Here is a 20,005-nt window from a genome sequence, read left to right on the forward strand (position 1 = left end):
TTCTAAAAAATAACAATATATATTTTTACAACATTGTACGATCTTTTCCTGTGTAATTTTTAACTTCATATCCAAGATGCAGAGGTTGACAAACGAGATGATTTGGCTGCAAAAATGAAGATTCTCAGGTGACATTCTATGGGACATTTAGGAAAGAAATGTGGCAGATTTTGCTTACTGGTACCAAACTTCAATCAATTACAAAATGGAATGTGGTTCAGGAAAAGAAAATGTGAATAGCAACTGTTTGAATGTAGGCTTTACACGGACCAGCACGCTCCCAATTTCAGTTCAGACTGGGTCATGTACAATATAAAAGACAAACCAGAATCAAATTACTGTTACATATATTTCTTGACTGTCAGACTGCGATGCAAAGACAAACAGGCTTCAAAGCAAAACACAGTATACTTAAGTTCGAGTAGCAGGAAGGCAAATATTCACCTCCAAAAGAGGCTGCACCTGAAAGGACAGAAGCAGCACCAGGTTTGTTGTCAAATGGAAACCAAGGCAATTCAATCAGTTGATGCAGGATTAGCATCTAATACAACAAAGAGGCCAGCCCAAGGAGAGATCAACATTGTTGAGAGAACGGTAGATACATCAACCTATGCAGTCATTGTATAGCCCCATGGCGATTCAGAATTGACTTCATTTATGTTCAAGCTGTATAGTACAACAAAAAGGTCGGTCCCTTTATCCGCATTTGTTCAGATTCCAGGACACGTGAACCTGGTACTCACAGCAGCAATGAAACAAGCAGTGCTACACAAAAGAACAAGTTACTTCTTACCTTGTACCGTTCTTTCGATGGGATGTTCCTCCGACGTATTCCTTATCTTTGATAATATAGATCATCTCCAGCTTGCTGGCCTCGGAAAGAAATTTCAGTAGAGGGCGCTGCGCGTCGACGTCCCTCGAGCCGATGACCATCGACGGCCTCCGTATCGGCATCGACATCACCACACGTATAAATAGACTCACGCAGCGTCCGTTGCTCAGTTCCGTTTTGACGTTAATAGATGTTGTACATGAATTGGTTATTGACCTTGAAGGAGCGTAAGCTGCAACCACAAGGGAAGTATTAATGCAGAGATGGATGGGAGGGGCGATAAGGAATACGTCGGAGGAACATCCCATCGAAAGAACGTTACAAGGTAAGAAGTAACTTGTTCTTCGAAGGGATTGTGTCCTCCGACGTATTCCTTATCTTTGATAGACTCCCATAGCAGTGGTGTGCAATTGGAGGTGGGAGTAAAACTCCATGTTTCCTTTTAGGAATGAACCGAATGTAATACGGCTTTGCCAAACCTAGTCTCTTGACTAGAGGAGGAATCCAGGTTGTAAAATCTTGTGAAGGTATTTGCGGACGACCATGTGGCAGCCGCACATATGTCTCGAACCGGAACCCCTCTTTGGAGGGATACCCCTGGTTGAATGAGCCCTAAGATTTTGAGGAGGCTCTTATCCTGCCAGTTTGTAACATTCCAGGATGGCCAAAATAATCCATCTGGAAATGGTTTGTTTTGTTATCGGTAGTCCCAACTTGTGTCCTGAGTAACCCACGAACAGTTGGTCTGCTTGTCTAATCCTAGCAAGTCTGCTGATGTAAAAGCTTAAAGCCCGCCTTGGGTCCAGCCTATGTAGCCTTTCTTCCTCTTTCCTCAGATGGGGAGGCGGATAGACTGAAGGTAAGGTAATTTTCTGAGTGATGTGAAATTCAGAAACCACCTTTGGGAGGAAATTAGGCTTCACCCGTAGGACAACCTTGTCTTTATGGAAAATTGTATGAGGGGGTTTACAAGATGGAGCTTGTAATTCGCTCACCCTTCTAGCAGATGTTAAAGCCACTAATAAGACAGTTTTAAGGGTGAGAAATCTTAGCGAACAAGAGTGGAGTGGTTCAAAAGGAGTACCCATCAGGAAATTTAAGACTACATTTAAGTCCCATAAAGGAACCTGGAAAGGTCTTGGAGGGTAGACATTAGTTAATCCCTTTAGAAATTGTATTACTAAGGGTAATTTGAAATACAAAGGTTCCTCCGCAGTGCGCTTGAAGATCGATAGCGCTGCGAGATAGCCCTTGATAGTGCCAACTTGAAGGCCTGAATTTGCCAAGTAGAGTAGAAAGGATAACACCGTTGGTGTACCACGTGAAAAGGGGTTGATATTCTCTTCTCTACACCAGCTGCAAAACTTGTTCCAACGGCAGCGGTATAAAGACTCCCAGTCCACTACGAACGCGTCCCCTAGAGCTCCTCTCGGGGGAAATTCCCTTGAACAAAACTGATCGCATTTTCTGTTGGTACTAGTGGCAAACAGATCCACTTGAGGGGTTCCCCAAAGGGTGAAGATCTCCTGAAGGACTTCCTGAGCTAGTTCCCACTCCTGGGAGACTGTGCCCTGCCTGCTCAGAGCGTCTGCCGTCAAGTTCTTCTCTCCGGCTAGGTGGACTGCCGATAGAGAGATTCCTTCTTGAATTGCCCAAAACCAGAGCTGCATTGCCTCTCTGCACAGTGGTAGTGAAAACTATGCCGCCTCTTTTGTTGAGGTAGTGCATGGTCACTGTGTTGTCCGTCATTATCAGGACATTTTTGCCCTGTACAGATGGCAGAAAAGCCTTCAGCGCTAGTCTGATTGCTCTCAGCTCTAACAGGTTGATATGTAGTCTGGACTCCGATGGAGACCAACGACCGCTGATGGTCAAGTCGTTGGTATGGGCTCCCCACCCCGTGAGTGAGGCATCTGTGACTACTGTTATTTCCGCCCATGGTTGCCAAAACAGTTCCCCCTTCAAGATGTTTTCCTGGCAGGCCCACCACTGAAAGTCTCGAGCCACCTTGTCCGGAATCTGAAGGAGGTCTGTCATTCTCCCTGAGAATTGCGACCACTGAATTCTCAGTGCCTACTGAGGAGATCTCATTCTCAGGCGAGCCTCTGGCACAAGGAAGATGCAGGATGCCATGAGGCCTAGCAACCTCAAAAAGTCGAAGGCTGGGAGACGTTGGGCATTTTGAAACTTGTTAACCATCTGCAGAATATCTTGAGCCCTCACCTCTGGTGGCGAGGCTTTTCCCAGGGAAGTGTCCAGGACCGCTCCGATGAACTCGAGTCTCTGTGACGGTATCATCTGTGACTTCTTTAAATTGAGGGAGAAGCCCAGTTTGTGAAGGAAGTGGCAGACATAATCTAGCTGGATCTGAGCTTGTTCCGAAGATACAGCCCTGATCAGCCAATCGTCCATGTAGGGGTAGACGTGGATACCTTCCCTCCTTAGACTCGCAGCCACTACCGACATTAGCTTGGTGAAGACCCTCGGGGCGGAGGTCAGCCCAAATGGCAGAACTCGAAATTGATAATGAGAGCCGCCAATTACGAACCTCAGGTATTTCCTGTGTTTGAGATGGATTGGCACATGGAAATAAGCATCCTGGAGGTCCAGAGATAAAATCCAGTCCTGGAGCTGGAGGGCCTGAAGGATCTGAGAGAGAGTTACCATCTTGAACTTGTCCTTCCTGAGGAACTTGTTCAATTCTCGTAAGTCCAAGATAGGTCTCAGTCCTCCGTCTTTCTTCGGTATGAGAAAGTAGGGGGGAGTACCAGCCCTTGTTCCTCTCCGCTACAGGTACCGGTTCTATGGCACCTTTCTCTAGCAGGTCTACAATTTCCTGCAAGAGGAGCGGATCTGGAACTCTCAGAGAGCTGTTCCCCGGTGGATGACTCCGAGGGATGCGTAGAAAAGGCAGGCAGTAACCTTGGGCAACTGTCTCCAATGCCCAAGCATCTGACGTAATAGCCTGCCATTCCGTCATATGTTGAGTTAACCTGCCCCCTACTGGTGTTTTGTGAAGAGAGTCCTCAGAGCGGTTTGGAGGCGGTTGATGCTGATGCCGAGGGTAAAGAGGCACCTGCTGCTGCGGCTTTTGTGTTTTTACCCCATCCACCTCTGGTGAATTTCTTCTGACCCCTTTGAACCGGCTGTCCTCTGCCCTTTCGGAATGCGGAATAAAAGCAAAAGGACTTACCTCTCCAAGAGGTTCCCGAGGGGCGATATGGTGTCTGACAGATTGCAGCTCCTAAGGATTTTGCTGCTGCCTTTGATGTTTGTAATTTTTCTAAACTGTCTCCCGCCTTCTTACCAAACAAAGAAGAGCCGTCAAAGGGCATATTCAAGAGTCTGCTTTGCACATCTGGAGCAAAACCAGACTTTCGCAACCAAGCAAATCTCCTGGTTGTTGTACTTTCCGCTATGGCCCTGCTGATACTGTCGACAGAATCAATGCCAGTCTGAAGGGATTCGCACATTGCATCCTTACCATCCTTAATGATGTTGAGAAACGCTTCCCTTTCTTCTCCCTCCGGGAGGCAGTCAGCCGCTGATGAAGCACACTCCCAAAGGGTGTGGCTGACCCTTGCGAGCGTACAAGTAGCATTGATGGATTTCAACGTCATGCTACATGCGGAAAATACTTTTTTGGCCATAGAGTCATATCTCTCATCAACCCTGTCCTCCTGTCCTGTGGACCAGTAGGGTAAGCCGATTTACTACCTGCTGAAGTAGCTGCCTGAACAACCAGACTCTCCGGGGTTGGGTGTGTGGATAAATATTCAGGGTCAGCAGAAGACATCCGATATTTAGCTGATAGTTTCTTGTTAACTGCTGGGATAACTTCAGGTGTTTCCCAGTTTGCCAATATTCTCCTTTGTAATGCCGCATGAAATGGCACTACAAGATCCTCCTGTGGACCTTTGACCAAGATGTCTGTGAGGTCGTCTTGCTGAAAAGCAGTTGAGGGTGTGGACCATCCCATAAATTCTATTATCATTGCCATCAAGGTTCTATAAGGGGTTTCAGCATGATCCCCTCGGTCTGGTGTGGCAAATTCCACTTCTGGGGAAGTGTCCAACTCACTTGCTTCCTGTAGGGTTTCATGGAGGGCTTTCAACCTACCTTCCTCAGAGGTAAATTCCTCTAGTGCAGGAGTTGCAGATCCCTACAACTTTCCTGATCTGAATCCTCCCCTTCTTCATAAATAGAAGATAAGACCCTGGAGTGGTCAGGTCTTGAAAATGGCATAAATCCTATTTCCAGAGCAGAAGGAGCCATATTTGTCATGATTGGCTGAGAAAACGTTGACGCAGATGTTAAAGGCTTCAAAGCCATCGGAAAAGGCGTCGAGAAAGGTGGTAAAGGCCTCGATGAACTCAAGATTATCGGGATTCTACTAGAGGTTGTCGACGACATTCTCGTGCTCGAGGCTCTGGGTATGGCCACTGGCTGGGAGGTGGCCGTGGGTTTGTCCTTTCTTGGCGTCAAAGACGGCGTCGACTCGACTGACCTGTGCGTCGAAGAACCCTTCGATAACGGCGTCGACGACGCCGATCTATGTGTCGAAGGGATCCTCGACGACGGCGAAGACGCAACTTTGTCTTTACTTCGTTCGTGATGCTCTCGAGTGGCTTCTTTCGCCGGGTACTGCGACTCGCGGCTTTTTGATTTTTCAGGCCTTTCACCCAGGGTATCACCCTCAGCAGTCTTCGAGGGGGTCGAGGCCGCTTTCTCGAAGACGCTTAGCATCTTTTTCCTGAATTCCTCCCACTCAGCCTGAGAGCTACGTTTTGTGGGACAGGAGACCCTTTTTGGGGAAACGGAAGACGAAGATGAGGAAGGGGATCTTCGACGTCTTTTTTGAATGCTTAGATCTCGAAGAGTTATGGGAACTGCTTCGAGATCTAGAACGAGAATGTCTTTTACGATGGCGAGGAGACAAATGTCTCGACTCTGCCGAGGAAACTTTCGAAGAAGTTTTAACTGCCTTACCTCTCTCGAGCATCCCCTTATCTTCAAGGCTTTCGCCGTCATGGACATGCAGTCCTTGCACTCCGAACAATGTTGCTCGATTCCCAGGCACCACAAACAGATCCTGTGAGGATTGTCAACGACATTTTCTTTCCACAGTCTCGACATTTTTTGAAGCCGGACCGTGGAGTCGTCGGTTCGGGTGAGGAAGCCATTGAGTACGAGTCGGTATTCACGAGGAATATATCGATATATTTGACTGAAGAACAGATATTCCGAGGCCCCACGAAGCGTGGAAAAACAGAACTGAGCAACGGACGCTGCACAAGTCTATTTATATGTGTGGTGACGTCAACGCCGATACAGAGGCCGTCGAGGGACATCGGCTCGAGGGACATCAACGCGCAGCGCCCTCTACTGAAAAATATTTCCGAGGCCAGCAAGCTGGAGATGATCTAGATTATCAAAGATAAGGAATACGTCGGAGGAAAGAATCCCTTCAAAATATTGATTGGACAGGATGTTGTGGTATTAAGTCACTGCCTGCACAAGCCAGCACACATTATCATCCAACACAGAAGCAGTCTTCCATTTCAATGGGCAAGTGCTAGGAAGGGAGAAACGGTTTTAATGCAAGTGTGTAGAGTCTATGAACGTTCATGTGCTATTTCGCATCCATTTGGACACGACTATCATGATGCACCCTTAACGCCGATTTTCCTTAACGCTTGACATTTTTTCAGGATTGTATTCCATCCCATACAGTTGCACGTATATCCTTTGCCTGTGTCCCGCTGTTAGGTGGAATTTCCTTCTAGAGTGACATTCTCCCCACTTTGTGAGTCCTCCAATATTTTTGCTGGACTATTGGACTTTTAGACAGATTGTCCTGAGTGGGAACATTTTTCCACACTCACTCATTCTTTTCCTCTAACCGTGGGAACCCTTTTACGGTAGGTAATAAAATTGCAGCAAAAATGTTGCAGGTAAAAATAAATAAAATCGCTGCAAAAATGCTGTGGTTTGACCCGGCAAAGGTGTACTCCATTATACCATTTAAGGCGAGCGAGGGTTGTTGAGGTGTTCCCCGCTCCCCTTAAATGGTATAATGGGTCCGGGGGTTGCAGGGGTGTCCGCCGCATCCTTTTCATGATTGTGGCAGCAAAACCACGTCATTTTTGCCACAATATTTTGTATTCACAGCCATTTTTGCCGCGATTTTTAGACATGGAACCCTTTTTACCTCTTTTGGTTACCTTTTGTTATGCTTTCCTATATGTTTTCTGTCATCTACACTTTATTACCGAGGCATGCAGCAGTTTCTGTGCGGTGTTGCTTTAAGCTCCTCGAGCTTTCCTTTTTATTTTACCCGTGTTAACACATGTTACCAGGGCAGGGGAACACCCTTTTGTCCTTCCTGTATTTTATTTCGTGAGAGAAGCACACCCCACCTTATGTGGAGTGCTGAGGGGAACCATTCTCTCTTTTTCTCACTGTTCCAGTAACTTTTAGTTACTGTTATAAATTCATCTGAGAGGCTGGTGGCAGTTTACCTTTTTGCATAGCCTTTTGTCGCAGGCTGCCTTCGCAGCTGCAACAGAGGACACTACGGTCACCATTTGCCTAAAATGTCGGCTGTACTTACTTGAGCCTTTTTCTACCTGCCTGGGTGGGGGGATGTCCTGATGGGTCTTTTGTCTTTGGCGGGTTTCCATTGGAAAGCCTGCCAAGACTCTCGGATTGTCTGAAAGGACAGGAAGCGGGGGAGGTAACGGGAACTCCCCATGTCTTTGTCCTGCAGATTGACTACCTGGAACCTGTTGTACTGGTAGGCTAGCTGTCCCCCTTGGACAGCCACACCCCAGATTTGCATGAAGGCTTGGTGATTGGTAGGATCAGCCAGTTTTCCTGCATACAAGACGAGGGCCCTGGAGCAGAAACTCAGTCGACCACTGGAACTGAAGATATGAGGAATAAGGACGTCCGCAGCCACCTCCAGCAACCACAATAGCAGACTGCATGAACGTTACTGTCCCAACTGCAACTTGTGTGTGACAGAGAAGCCCCAAAGAGGACGACTAACTCCCTAGGATGGCCTGCAATTTACCAATACCCAGGGTCCTGTGCCATTTTGCGGTGCAATGTCAACCGAAGTGCAGTTTTGTCCGAAACTTTTGCATGCATCCTACTGGAACTCCAGAGACTGCATTCCGCTCCTGAAAGTCCCCTCGGCCGAGATGAGGACCAAGAACCAGAGCAAAGTTTACCGCACGACAACCGTCCTTCGCCAGAGCATTCCTGATCCATTGCAAGTTCTTTTCTTCAGTCACCAAGACCAAGAAACCCGAACCAGAACCAGAGTCTGCCATCACCTCTCCTTGGGGACTGTTCTGCTGCACAGGCGTCTTCACTGATAAGGTACTGTTCAGCCCTTAGTATTTACCTGGGGCCTGCTTTGTTTTTCCTGTGCTTCAAAGAGTTGCAGTTAAGTGGTTACTTGCATCTCCTCCTAGGCCTCCATTGATCTACATTGGGGTGGACAACCCTTTGTGCTCTATACCAAAGAAATCTTCTGCTACTTACCTGTAAACCTGGAGAACTCTTCATCGACTGCCGTGTTTGCTGCTTACCTGCTTTCCCTCTTTTATCCTTTGTCACTGGATCCACAGTGCCCCCCCTTGACTCGGAGACTCACTTAGCTAGGGCTCGACTTCCTATGAATTGGTTCAACAATGGTTAACCAAGTTGGTCTACTGTTTACACCTGTGAAGTTTTTACCACTTTTGTGTTACTTTAAAGGCTTTCTGAAGTACCTTTTATCGTTTTGATATTGCATATTCTGTCTTTAATGCTACTGTGTGTTAGGGCTATTTATCAGTTTCATGCTTAATCCCCTCTCCTAGTGAGACCCCCCCCCAGCACTTTTTGCTAGACTTCTGGACCTTGTTCTTTCTCTCCTCAATGAGGGAAGCCTTTTTCCCCCCAAATTCATTTTTACTTGCTCCGAGTCTGGCTTTCCTGCATACCTCAAAGACTTTTGCAGCACTCCGCACAGGGACGTCATTTCACCAAAATGCCAGGGGTAGCGGAAGTGACATCACATGACTGTTGACCTCTGATGACATCACAGGTCATTTAACCCCACCCTGAAGGGACATCACGGGAAGCGATTGAACACGACAGTTTACCCCTTGACAAAACAGGAAGTGGCATCACATAGCATTGTTTCTAAGTACACTATGAAAAATATGGTTACAATATTACTGTAACATGATATACATTTCATACAAGTATGGATCACCATATGTATCGGCAGAAAAAAAACATGCTATAACTGCAACTTGCTTAAAGTAAAATACATAGACTGAAATGGATGCTTATTCTGCTCTAAATGCGTTTGAGGATTTGGTCTGCATTTTGAATTTGAGGTGTTTGAGAACAGACTAAATCAGTGACTCACCCCATGAAGTGTGCCTGAAATAAACCTTTAATGAGTCTAGCAATTATTGTATGGGATTCCCGAAAGACAATTAGCTCTAATAGCCACAAGGCATCGGCCACAGGCCAGGATCTTCAATTTGTAAAAAAAAAAAAAAAAATCCATTTTATTTTTTTATTTAGGGGTGGCAAGGGAGACCTTACGGGTCGTAAGTACGACCACTGGCTAAATGACATCCCTGACTCCGCACCCGATGTGCAGCGTTGCTGGGGACCCTTTGGGTTCTCCTTTTATATTCTTTTAATTTCCCTAAGAACTACGGTTCTTAAGGAAAGAGGGATACTTTGTATTCTTCCTAAAACTTTAAGTTCTGAGAGATTAGCACACTCCACATTATGTGGAGTGCTCAAGGGGATACCTAGTTTCCCCCTTCTCTCTGCTCCGGTCACTTTTTAGTCACAGTGACAGCCGTTTAGGTATGGCTGGTGGCAGTGGACATGTCCTACGAACTTTGGTGATCATTTCTACACAGACTGCATTCAGAGACTCAGTTATGCACCAAAGGGTCACCTATGTTCTAACATAGTGGTTCCTTTTCACCATTTCTTGTGTGGTTGGCCTTTGTTAGCACTTCGTCTACCATTCTGGGAGGGGGGTCTGAATGCGAGTTTTGCCTTTCCTGGGAACCCTTGGGTGTCCCCACCTAGGGTCCAGTGTGTCTGGAGGACAGGAAACAGGAGAGAAGTTTTTTACACTCCTGTCCTTTTTCTGCTAAAGTGCCTGAATAGAACCAGTTCCGACTGGGGGGCTGGCTCTCCTGATTGTACAGCCATGCACCCCTTTCTGTAAACTGCTGGGAGAGTTTGCAGAGGAGTGAATGGGAAATCTGAATAAAATGTGAGGTTCCTGAGGCAGAAGTCTAATCGACCACTGTAACAGAAGATCCCAAGCTGAAGAGGACCAGAAATGCATGCAGACCCTTCCAATAACCGTGAAGCAACCACTGCTGTCCTGACTTGGTTTTCTCATCGACAGAGGAGCTCCAAGAGCACTCCTTCCCTTTGGCTGGCGGGTCCAACCAGCCCCAAGACGAACTGCAGATCGAGCCATGCCCGAGGTGCTGTGACCTTCCAGGGCTGCAAACCGCAAATACCAGGCGACCTCTGACCCATTTGCAGTGCAATGTCTTTGCGTGGACAAATCCACCCAGAACCTGGGTGAGCCCCAGTTGGACCTCCAGAGAGACAACCCCACTCATCCAAGTCCCCTCGCAGAATGCAGGACTGCAGAATCGAGGAAGATCGATCGGGCGGTAACCATTCATTGTTGGAGCTGAAAAAAGGTGCCAAAACCAAAGACCGCAGTGTGAGACTGAAGAAAGGCTTTCTGAGGGTCCTTTCTCACGACTGCTGCTGTGATATCCCAGTCTGAGTCCTTCCTTTCGTCACCAGACCGAGGAATCAGGAGACCGGTCTGTCGCTGCTGCACAGGAGAGAATCCAGCTACATTTTCTTCAACCAACCTAAGGTACTGTGGGGCTAAAGGTAGCATTTACGTCAAGCCGAATAGTTGCCCCAGTGTGACTGGAGTGTATTACAAGAGGTTTGGGTTTCCACCCCATACCTCTTGCCAAGGCTTAACAGCTTGTGCCCTTTTAGGAAATACTTTGCAGGGTCCTTAATAACTTATCTTGTTAAAGCATTTTACGTAAGTAATTAAAGTATCCTGAGGAACTATCTTTTCTGCTGCTGCATAAGACATTTGCTCCCATCCTACACTGACTTTGATAAACTCTTGATTAGTTAGGGATTGGACTGCTAGAGCATTAGGAGCCTTGACAAGTGTTGCCAAGAAGTAAAGTCCTGCTAATAGTGTTGGAAAACCATCCCTTTCCTTCCTACAGATGGATTTGTTAGAATTGATATAATATTGTTTCGTCCTCATCATATATGTTGGCCTATGCCCAGTCGCTTTGTGAGGAAACCCGTATTACAAGGTCGTGACCTCAAGTGAATCAAGCCTCCATTTTAGGTTAGAACCGCCATTTTAGTTTATTGTACAAAGTCACCCTGTAGTCTAAAATGGCCGTCTCTTGTGCTCTTGTTCTTGCCTTAACCTCTTCAACCTCTGTAGGAGGGTTAATGTCCAACCTGCCTTCAGGCTACATGTTAGGGGCATGTAGACCTTGTCCTTTGTTGACCTCGGGATCAGGGGATTACTTGAATTAGCAATGTTAAACTACAAGTATACAAGAACAATAATGCTATCCAAATACGACATGCAAAACATTTGTTTGATCTGTATTAAAACGATATGTAAAGAGTGTAACATTAAATTAAAGAATAATAGTGTGTGTTAGTAAATGTGTTCAAAAGTAAACCGCATGCACGAGATATGTATATTAGGAAAACGAACCTGGCGCGACCCTAGCCCAGTGTATAATTAACTTGTAAGAGGTCGGACATCATTATAACAAACTGTATAAATACGCTGATGTCCAGCTTGCAAATTCTGCTCACTGCTCACATTGAACCCTGCTGATGGTCTCTGTGATATATTGACAGCCAAATAGCTATTTGTGTACTTTGTGCAATACCGTTCAGTTTTGTAATAAAGATTCTGGGAATCTTTACAAGCCCGTGTCGGTGTATTTTCCTTTGCTTGGTGTAACAGCCCTAATATTGTATTTTTCTGATTCCACAGATGGCGCCCGAATAGGGACCCTCAAGATTGACTTCGTCTCGTTGAAGGTTGGCTCGGCTATCGGACCGGGATCGGACGGTGCCAACAGAAACAGCCACTCTAGACGAGAAGCGAATTCCTCAATGAAACTGCACGATCCGATCCCTGAACGGTGAGCTGTAGCCCGAGACGACGTCTTGACGAGGGTCCATACATCGAGGTGGGTAAATTTGCCGAAAATCACCAGACACTTGGGTCCTTAGCATTGTCCTTAGTAACCCGATCGGGCCTCCCAGTCCTTTGGTCAGGTGAATCGTGTCCCGATTCTTAATCTAACCCTGACAATTTGAATTTGGAGCATTGTACTCGCGAGCACAATTATTTAACCAGGTAACACCAGAACTTTGATATGGCTGGGAAATTGTCTGCCTGCTTTAGGGCATTATTCCGCAGCGACAGACAATCTTTGGAAGATAGCCGTCCCGCACCACAGGAGGGGTCGCCGGCATGTACTATGTACTGTAAGAAAGGCTTTGGTAGTATAGCATTTAATGACATTTGGCACAGACAGACCAGACATAATTCTAATCTTCTGTGGCCAACCAATGGTAGTTTTGAAATCCCTCGTATAGAATATTTAGAGTCTGTATTAGTAAAGAAAAAGGCTAGACCTGCAGCATTTGACGCATTGCACAGTTGGAAAACAGAAGCTTTGCAGCAACAAAAGAGTAGAGAGAAACATATGCGTATACATATGACAAGTGTCAAAAAGGCACAGTTATATGATCAAAATAAAAAATTGGAGTCAGTTAGGAACACGGACAGGGCGTTTCAATTAGGCATTCAGAAAATCTACCCTTCAAAAGATTTTCATACGTCAGATGAATTGATTAATAAACTTTTGCATGAACGAAGGCCCGATGCCTCCACGCCGCCCCCGTATGTCCCTCCTTCCGGTGCTTTGCCCCTTCCCGTTGTTGTTCCCCCCCCTCCTATAGTTCCTCCGGTCCTCCCTGCTGTTCTTCCTGTTCTCCCAGCCGTTGCTCCTTTGCCTGCCCCCATGCCTCCACCTGTTGATATTCAGAATGTGCCTACTCTTCTTCCAAGTGATTCTGCATCGCTTATAGATGACCAGGGAGCGAGACCAAGGGTTGTGACTCGTAATACTGTGCCCCCATAAAAAAAGAGTGAATTGATTGCTTGGGCTAAACATTTTATGATGAAGGGTGAACAAGCTGATTTTTTTCCACACTCGAAAATTTAAAAGGTATTCCGGAGAAAAATGTTTTTATTGAAGTATTAGGGACTCATTCGAGTATAATGTGGAATAGATTAAATGATGTAGATTTCCCACAAGGGTTACGGGATTTGAATACCTTAGCGTTGTCCAGAGATACTGTGGAGAAGGTATATGAGCATGTTGAGAGGATTTTTGAGTATAGGAAGGAGTTGGAAGGGTTACAGAATGAGGAAGCAGATGGTGGTGGTTTAGGTATTAGGTACTTACAGAAACGGTTTTCTCCTCGCCGTGAATTAAAAGGTGAGGAAGCGCAAATTTGTATAAAGGATGCGATAAGATGGATTTCGGATATGTCGATAACTCCAGATGAAGTATGTGACACATATAGTCAGTATACGTTTGAAATGCTAAAGAAAGTGATACAGGTGATGGTAGAGTACCTGCAGAATGAGTGCGTAAATAGAAAGATTTGTTGTCCCGCAGAATTGTTGTTTATAAGAGAGCTTTTTCGGTTGATACTTCTTCGACTGCTTTAGCGCTCCACTTGGCTCTGTTACTTAGTAAGCGTTCGGAGTTGCCTACATCTCAGTTGCCTATGAGAGAGGTTCCCTCTACATTTGTCCCGAAGGTTGAGGCCAATGCTGCACATGGTATACTCGCTGTGAACATTCCCGCACATTATGTATCACAGTTTGTTCACGTCCCGTTTTCAAGACAGGAAGTGAACACCATAAAGCAATCTATTCCCGATATAAGAAAGAATCCGACCAGGTTCTAAAAAGAAATACAGTCGTCGGTATTCACCTTAAGTGATATTGACCTATTATTTCCTGTACTCCTGCCAATCGATTTGTGGAAACAGAATAGGACTATAGATGACATACCTGGGTTGGTAGATACATGGGATAACATGGTTAGGCTAGATAGAGAAAGACCAGCTGGCGAACGACCGCCTCAAGTGATATTAACCTTGCCTGATAGAATCATTGTAAAATTGAAAACTATAGTTCCTGAAAAAAGAATAATTTGGGACAAGCTTACGGCCTGTGTCCAAGGAAAGTCTGAGGGTGCTACCGATTTCTTCAATTGGTTCGAGCAGGTATTTTCAGATTTCAGTGGACAAGATTTAGGCACAGAGTCAGTGAAAAGGCTGTTTGTCGACAAATTTGTACGTGGATTGCTGCCCGACATCCAGTTACAGATTATGTCTTCTGAAAGCGCTTGGCAGGCGAAGTCTCAATCAGAAGTACTGCATATGGCTCAGTACTATGAAAATCGTGTAAATACTGAAAAGGAAAAACTTGAGAAAAAAAGGGTGACCTGAAAACAAAAGTTTTATTGCAACAGATTGTTAAAAGCCCTAGAGGGGGTAACCAATTTAGAGGTCAGTATATTCCACAGGGAAGTGCGCCCTTGGCTCCGGTAACCATTAACCAGTGTGCCTATTGTCGGCAGGAAGGCCACTGGCACGCACAATGTCCGACCTTGCAGCAAAGGTCATTTGGGAACAGGGGTAGATGATCCAGAGGTCGCCCAGGTGCAGGGGGCCCTGGCAGAGGTCAGTTCGCACCAGAACCACAGCAACCTCCCTCACAAGATAAGCAAGTTTCGAATATGGATAATAGAAATATTTTTGATCACCCTTCTGTCGCATATCTCTCTGAAGAGCTTCCTTTTGATAATATTCTGTTTCGCTAGGATTGCCCGAAGCAGGATTTGGAACCTACGCCTATTCCCGTTCATCAGAAAGGCCCCTACGTTGAGATGGCGGTGGGAAATAGGAAGCATCTATTTTTAGTAGATTCAGGAGCACAGAAAGGTTCCATTGATCATTCACGGGTTCCAAATATTCCCCTGTCAGGGCAGTCCTTGGGGGTTTTCAGGCACACCTGTAGTTTGTCCGGTCTCTTTGCCGGTACCGATAACACTGGGTCCCTTCACGGAACAGTGTCCATTTCTACTTACCACAAACTGTGGGGAGAACTTGCTGGGGCTAAATTTGTTGAAGGCATTGCATGCAGTAATACATTGTTCTCCGGATGGAGTTCGGTTAACTATTTCACCTCAGCAATCACTCGCCTCTCAGTTTTTGACTCGACCTTTACCGCCAGAATTCAGTAATGTTCCAGAATGCTTATGGGCAATTGATGATAATGATGTGGGCGTTCTTCAAACTGAACCTGTTAAAATTATTTTGAAACATGGAGTAAAATTGCCTCGCATCCCGCAATATAAGATCTCAGTTGAAGGCGAACAGGCTTTGAAATGTATAGTTTCTGATTTTGTACATCGTGGAGTAATTGAGGAGATTACGGGTATCCTATGTAACAGCCCCATTTTGCCAGTATACAAAAAAGGTGATAATGCGATTCACTTTCATTTTATAATTGATTTACGTGCTATTAACAAAATTGTGGCTCCTCAATTTCCTATTGTACCTGATGTTACAACGATACTGACCATGATTCCGGCTTCTGCCACTCATTTTAGCGTTGTTGATCTTAAAAACGCATTTTTCAGTATTCCCATACACACGGATAGCAGGTATTTGTTCGCGTTTACCCTAGGTGGACGCTCGTTTACGTTCACTCGTGCACCACAAGGGTACACTGAGAGTCCAAGTATTTATAGTAGGGCATTGAAAGAGCAGCTCGATACTCTCGAGTTGCCTACTACTTGCACATTACTACAGTATATAGATGACCTCCTCTTAGCTGCTGATTCTGAAAGCGCCTGTAAAGAAGGCACCGTGTTGTTGCTTCGTCATCTAGCGAAACATGGCCACAAAGCTTCACTTCAAAAATTCCAATATTGTTGTCAGGAGGTGGCCTATTTAGGCTACCTCCTGTCAAAGGAGGGAAGACGGTTGACACCTGAACTAATAAAGACTATTTCTGGCATGTCTGTCCCAAATACGCAGAAGGAAGTTAGAGCCCTGATAGGTATGGCTTCTTACTGTAGATTGTGGATCCCTAACTTTTCGTTAACAATTAAACCAATGCTGGCTTTGACAAAGAAGGGCATTTCTTTGCCATGGACTTTGGAACACCAGATAGCATTTGATTTGCTCAAATCCGCGCTGTGTTCAGCGCCGGTTTTAGGAACTCCGAATTATGACAAGGCCTTTGTATTGTTTGTGCATGAAGGTGATGGATGTGCTTTGGCTGTATTAACGCAGGAGCATGGAGGGAAGAATAGGCCATGCGGCTACTATTCCTCCGCCCTTGATCCTGTAGCATGCGCTTTGCCAAGATGTTTGCGTGCTGTCGCTGCTGCTGCTGCATCTGTAAAACAGAGTGTGGGAATGGTCCTGGGTCATGCGTTAACCCTAATGGTACCTCACTCTGTAGATATTTTATTGAATAGAACTCAAACGCAACACCTCACTTCTGCACAATTGACAAGATATGAACTAATCTTGTTTGCCCCCAACATTCAAATTCAGAGGTGTTGTGTATTAAATCCGGCTGAACTATTACCTGTCTCACAAGATACTGTTGATGGTGACGAAACGTCACACGATTGCCTTTATGTGACGGAACAAGAGACTAAAGGCAGAATTGATCTGAAAGACACGCCTTTGGATAGCCCACAAGGAGAGCTATTTTTTGATGGCTCTTTTTTTAAACTTCCAGACGGTACATCCACGAATGTGGAAACCAGAAGAATTATGCATAATTCTGCGCAGGGCGCAGAAATTATAGTGTTAACTCGAGCTTGTGAACTTTCTGAAGGGCTTACAGTAAATATATATACCGATAGTCTGTATGCTTTTGGGGTGGTCCACAATTTCGGTAGACTTTGGAAAGAACGAGGTTTCTTGACCTCGCACGGAACGAAAATCCAGCATGGCACTTTAATAGTGCGATTACTTTCAGCACTCGCACTCCCTGTTCAGTTAGCTATTATCAAATGTTCAGCACATCAAAAGGTTACAGATGATGTAGGAAAAGGAAATGCTTTCGCCGATCAGATAGCTAAACAAACTGCCCCTGATTTTAGTTCAGAAATATATGCTGTAAGAGAGACTGTAAATATTTGCACTTTGGGTGAAAGTATCGATGCTGTAAAAGACATTCAAGCAGATGCTACCATAGAGGAAACTAGATGATGATGGGTGTTGGGTGGACAATATTGAAGGAAAATGGTTACTCCCTGACACCTACATTACAATGATGGTTATTATGGCTCATGGTCGGACACAAGTTTGTGCGCGTAAATTGACAAAAATGCTACACAGTCTATGGGCCAATGATAAGATTTTCAAAACCGCGGAGCGTTTTGTCCAAGGGTGCATGATCTGCTTGCAGCATAATGTAGGAAAAGGTACCTCGACTCCTAGAGGAAGTTTCGCTCCACCTTCTGTCCCGTTCGAGGTTATTCACTTTGATTTTATTGAAATGGAACGTTGTAACAATCTTAAATATGTGTTGGTTGTCATTTGTGCCTTTAGTAAGTGGGTTGAGGCTTTCTCGGTTGGAGATGCAACGGCCATAACCACGGCAAAAACTCTGTTGAAAGAGTTTCTTCCTAGGTTCGGGCTGCCGAGAGTCATCTGGTCGGATAATGGGCCACACTTTATCGCTACTGTAATCCTACAAATTTGCAAAGGATTACAGATTGACAAACGGTTCCATTCGGCCAGACATGCCCAAAGTGCCGGATTAGTGGAAAGGCATAACGGCATTATAAAGAACAAACTCGCTAAGACATGTGCTGGCACCAAGCTAAAATGGCCGGACACCTTACCGATCGCCAAACTAAGACTGGGCTCTCTCCCTTTGGAGGTGGTAATGGGGAGACCTGCTAATATTTGGGGTTTGCCAAAAAGCAGTTCACTGCGGGACATAGAAAATGTGCTTCTTTCAGATTACTGTAACCAGTTGACTAAAAATCTGTTTTCAATTTATCACCAGGTGCGAGAGGCATTACCTGTACGCTACGAGGGTCCCAGTCACAGTCTACGACCGGGGGACTGGATCCTCACAAAAGTTTTTGAGAGGTCGTCTTGCCTTGCACCTCAGTGGAGGGCTCCCTACCAAGTCCTGCTAGTCACTCAGACTGCTGTGCGGGTAGCGGGTCGTAAGAACTGGATCCATGCGACGCACACCAAACGGATCCCACAGCCTGTGCCATACGATACAGAAGATACAGAATCCCTTCCCACTGCTGTAACTAGTGTGCCTGTAACAGCAACAACCAACAAGGGAGAATCGGAGACCGCTCCGGAATCGGCAAGGCCAGATAAAACGGCCATCTTGTCTCCGCACTCCTCAACAGTGGAACTTCCGGATCAATTCTTTTCTGATCCCATTTCCGTTCATTCGCCACTTCCAGGAGGAAGTGACGACACTTTGTCCTCACCAGAAACTGTGAAATATAATTTGCGTCCAAGGAAGTAAACGTACAGCATGGTCTGACTGCGATTGGAAAAAAATCATTTGAGGGCTTGTCTTTTGGCCCGACTGTACGGGAAGATTCTGTTGGCTAAGGGTTGTGGGAAAGACATTAAGAAGACGCGCGACTGGAGTCGCCAGCAAACGAACAATTGGTGTTTTTTCAGTTGAAGACTACAATGCCTGTATCCGCTACCACTCGTACCAAACTTTTAGATAAAAATGTGACTAGCAGAGACAATAATCAAGCATGTAAAGGGACCCCCAAAGTGTATTGTTGCCTTTTTGTGATAATTACTGGATTTTTAGTAACTGTTGGTTTTGGGTTATGGTATCTGGAGGAAGCATATCCGCTAGAGGACTTTTTACCTATTGAAAATGTATCTGTTGTCCCCACTCCTTCCGTGCAATTGCATACCTTATCGCCTAGAGATTCTTTGCATAGACAGAACTATCAGAATAATACCCTTTTGTTAATTATGAATGCTACTCATGCAATTTTAAATAAGACCAATTGTTGGATCTGTTCACATCTACCGCAACATGGGGATAAGGGGCTAGGTTGGTATATTCATCCTTTACCTTTGACAACTGCCTGTTACGCTTCTCTTAGAGCACTATTTTTTGGCCGATGGAATGACAGCATCTCAGGGAACTTTGATGGTACAAATTTAAAATAGCTTTGAAAAGCATGTTTTTTTTTTGCCCCTGGGATGCTCGCTTTTTGCAAATAGAAGTAAGCCAAACGTTGCTTCTGTTAAGCCCTCTGATAGATTGTCTCGTCCTTTTCAGTCTTTAATCTCTTTCAAAATGGCTCCTACGCCTCCATCTTATTCTGTTAACCATAGCCCCGATTCAATATCCTTCTGCATACAGAGGACTGGAACATGATCAATGGGTAATTTTAGAAAGTGCACCAACGTTGCGAATTTGACTAGTGAGATCAGACCTCTGTACGTAGGCGAACCTGTCCATTTTGTTTGCGGTAATTTGGCATTTCCATGGTTGCCCAGGGATTGGCAAGGAACCTGTTATTTAGGGATTTTACTACCTAGGGTATTTATTGCCAGTACTGCAGATGTTTCGAAAACTCGTCCACGACGAGGTGTGAAAGGGGATACTCCAGCGCAAACTCTAGGAGATATCATGAAATCCTTTGTGCCATTTTTTGGGCAAATTACGAATTCAGAAGATATCAGGGGACTAGCAAGAGTATTGGAGAGAACCATCAATCGGACCACTGACATACTCTATAATATGACGTTAGAACAGAAAGCGATAAGATTAGTGGCTCTTCAGAACCGCATGGCATTAGATGTCATTCTGGCCGAGCGTGGAGGAGTATGTAAATTAGTGGGGTCCGCTTGCTGCGTTTACGTGCCAGATTCCTCTCCGACGATCTTTAGGGCTATCCAAAATCTACATGTTCTTAGTTCAGAAGTACATGT

The 20,005-nt window shown here is 45.4% G+C and overlaps 1 protein-coding gene across 2 annotated transcripts in view; it reads right to left on the bottom strand.

Moving 5' to 3' along the window:
* Nucleotides 1–20,005, bottom strand: part of ASH2L (ASH2 like, histone lysine methyltransferase complex subunit) — a 1,246,012-nt gene that overhangs the window by 609,845 nt on the left and 616,162 nt on the right. Inside the window, exon 9 of one of the 2 annotated variants that reach the window (XM_069617945.1) lies at nucleotides 445–462. The exons of the other annotated variant lie outside the window; for it this stretch is intronic. Within the exon in view, the coding sequence (XP_069474046.1) occupies nucleotides 445–462 (18 nt within the window). The remainder of the gene's footprint in view (nucleotides 1–444; nucleotides 463–20,005) is intronic. 2 annotated transcript variants of the gene reach the window in all.

This window comes from Ambystoma mexicanum, chromosome 10 (assembly GCF_040938575.1).
Source record: "Ambystoma mexicanum isolate Mex_15411 chromosome 10, UKY_AmexF1_1, whole genome shotgun sequence".
Classification (NCBI taxonomy): domain Eukaryota; kingdom Metazoa; phylum Chordata; class Amphibia; order Caudata; family Ambystomatidae; genus Ambystoma; species Ambystoma mexicanum.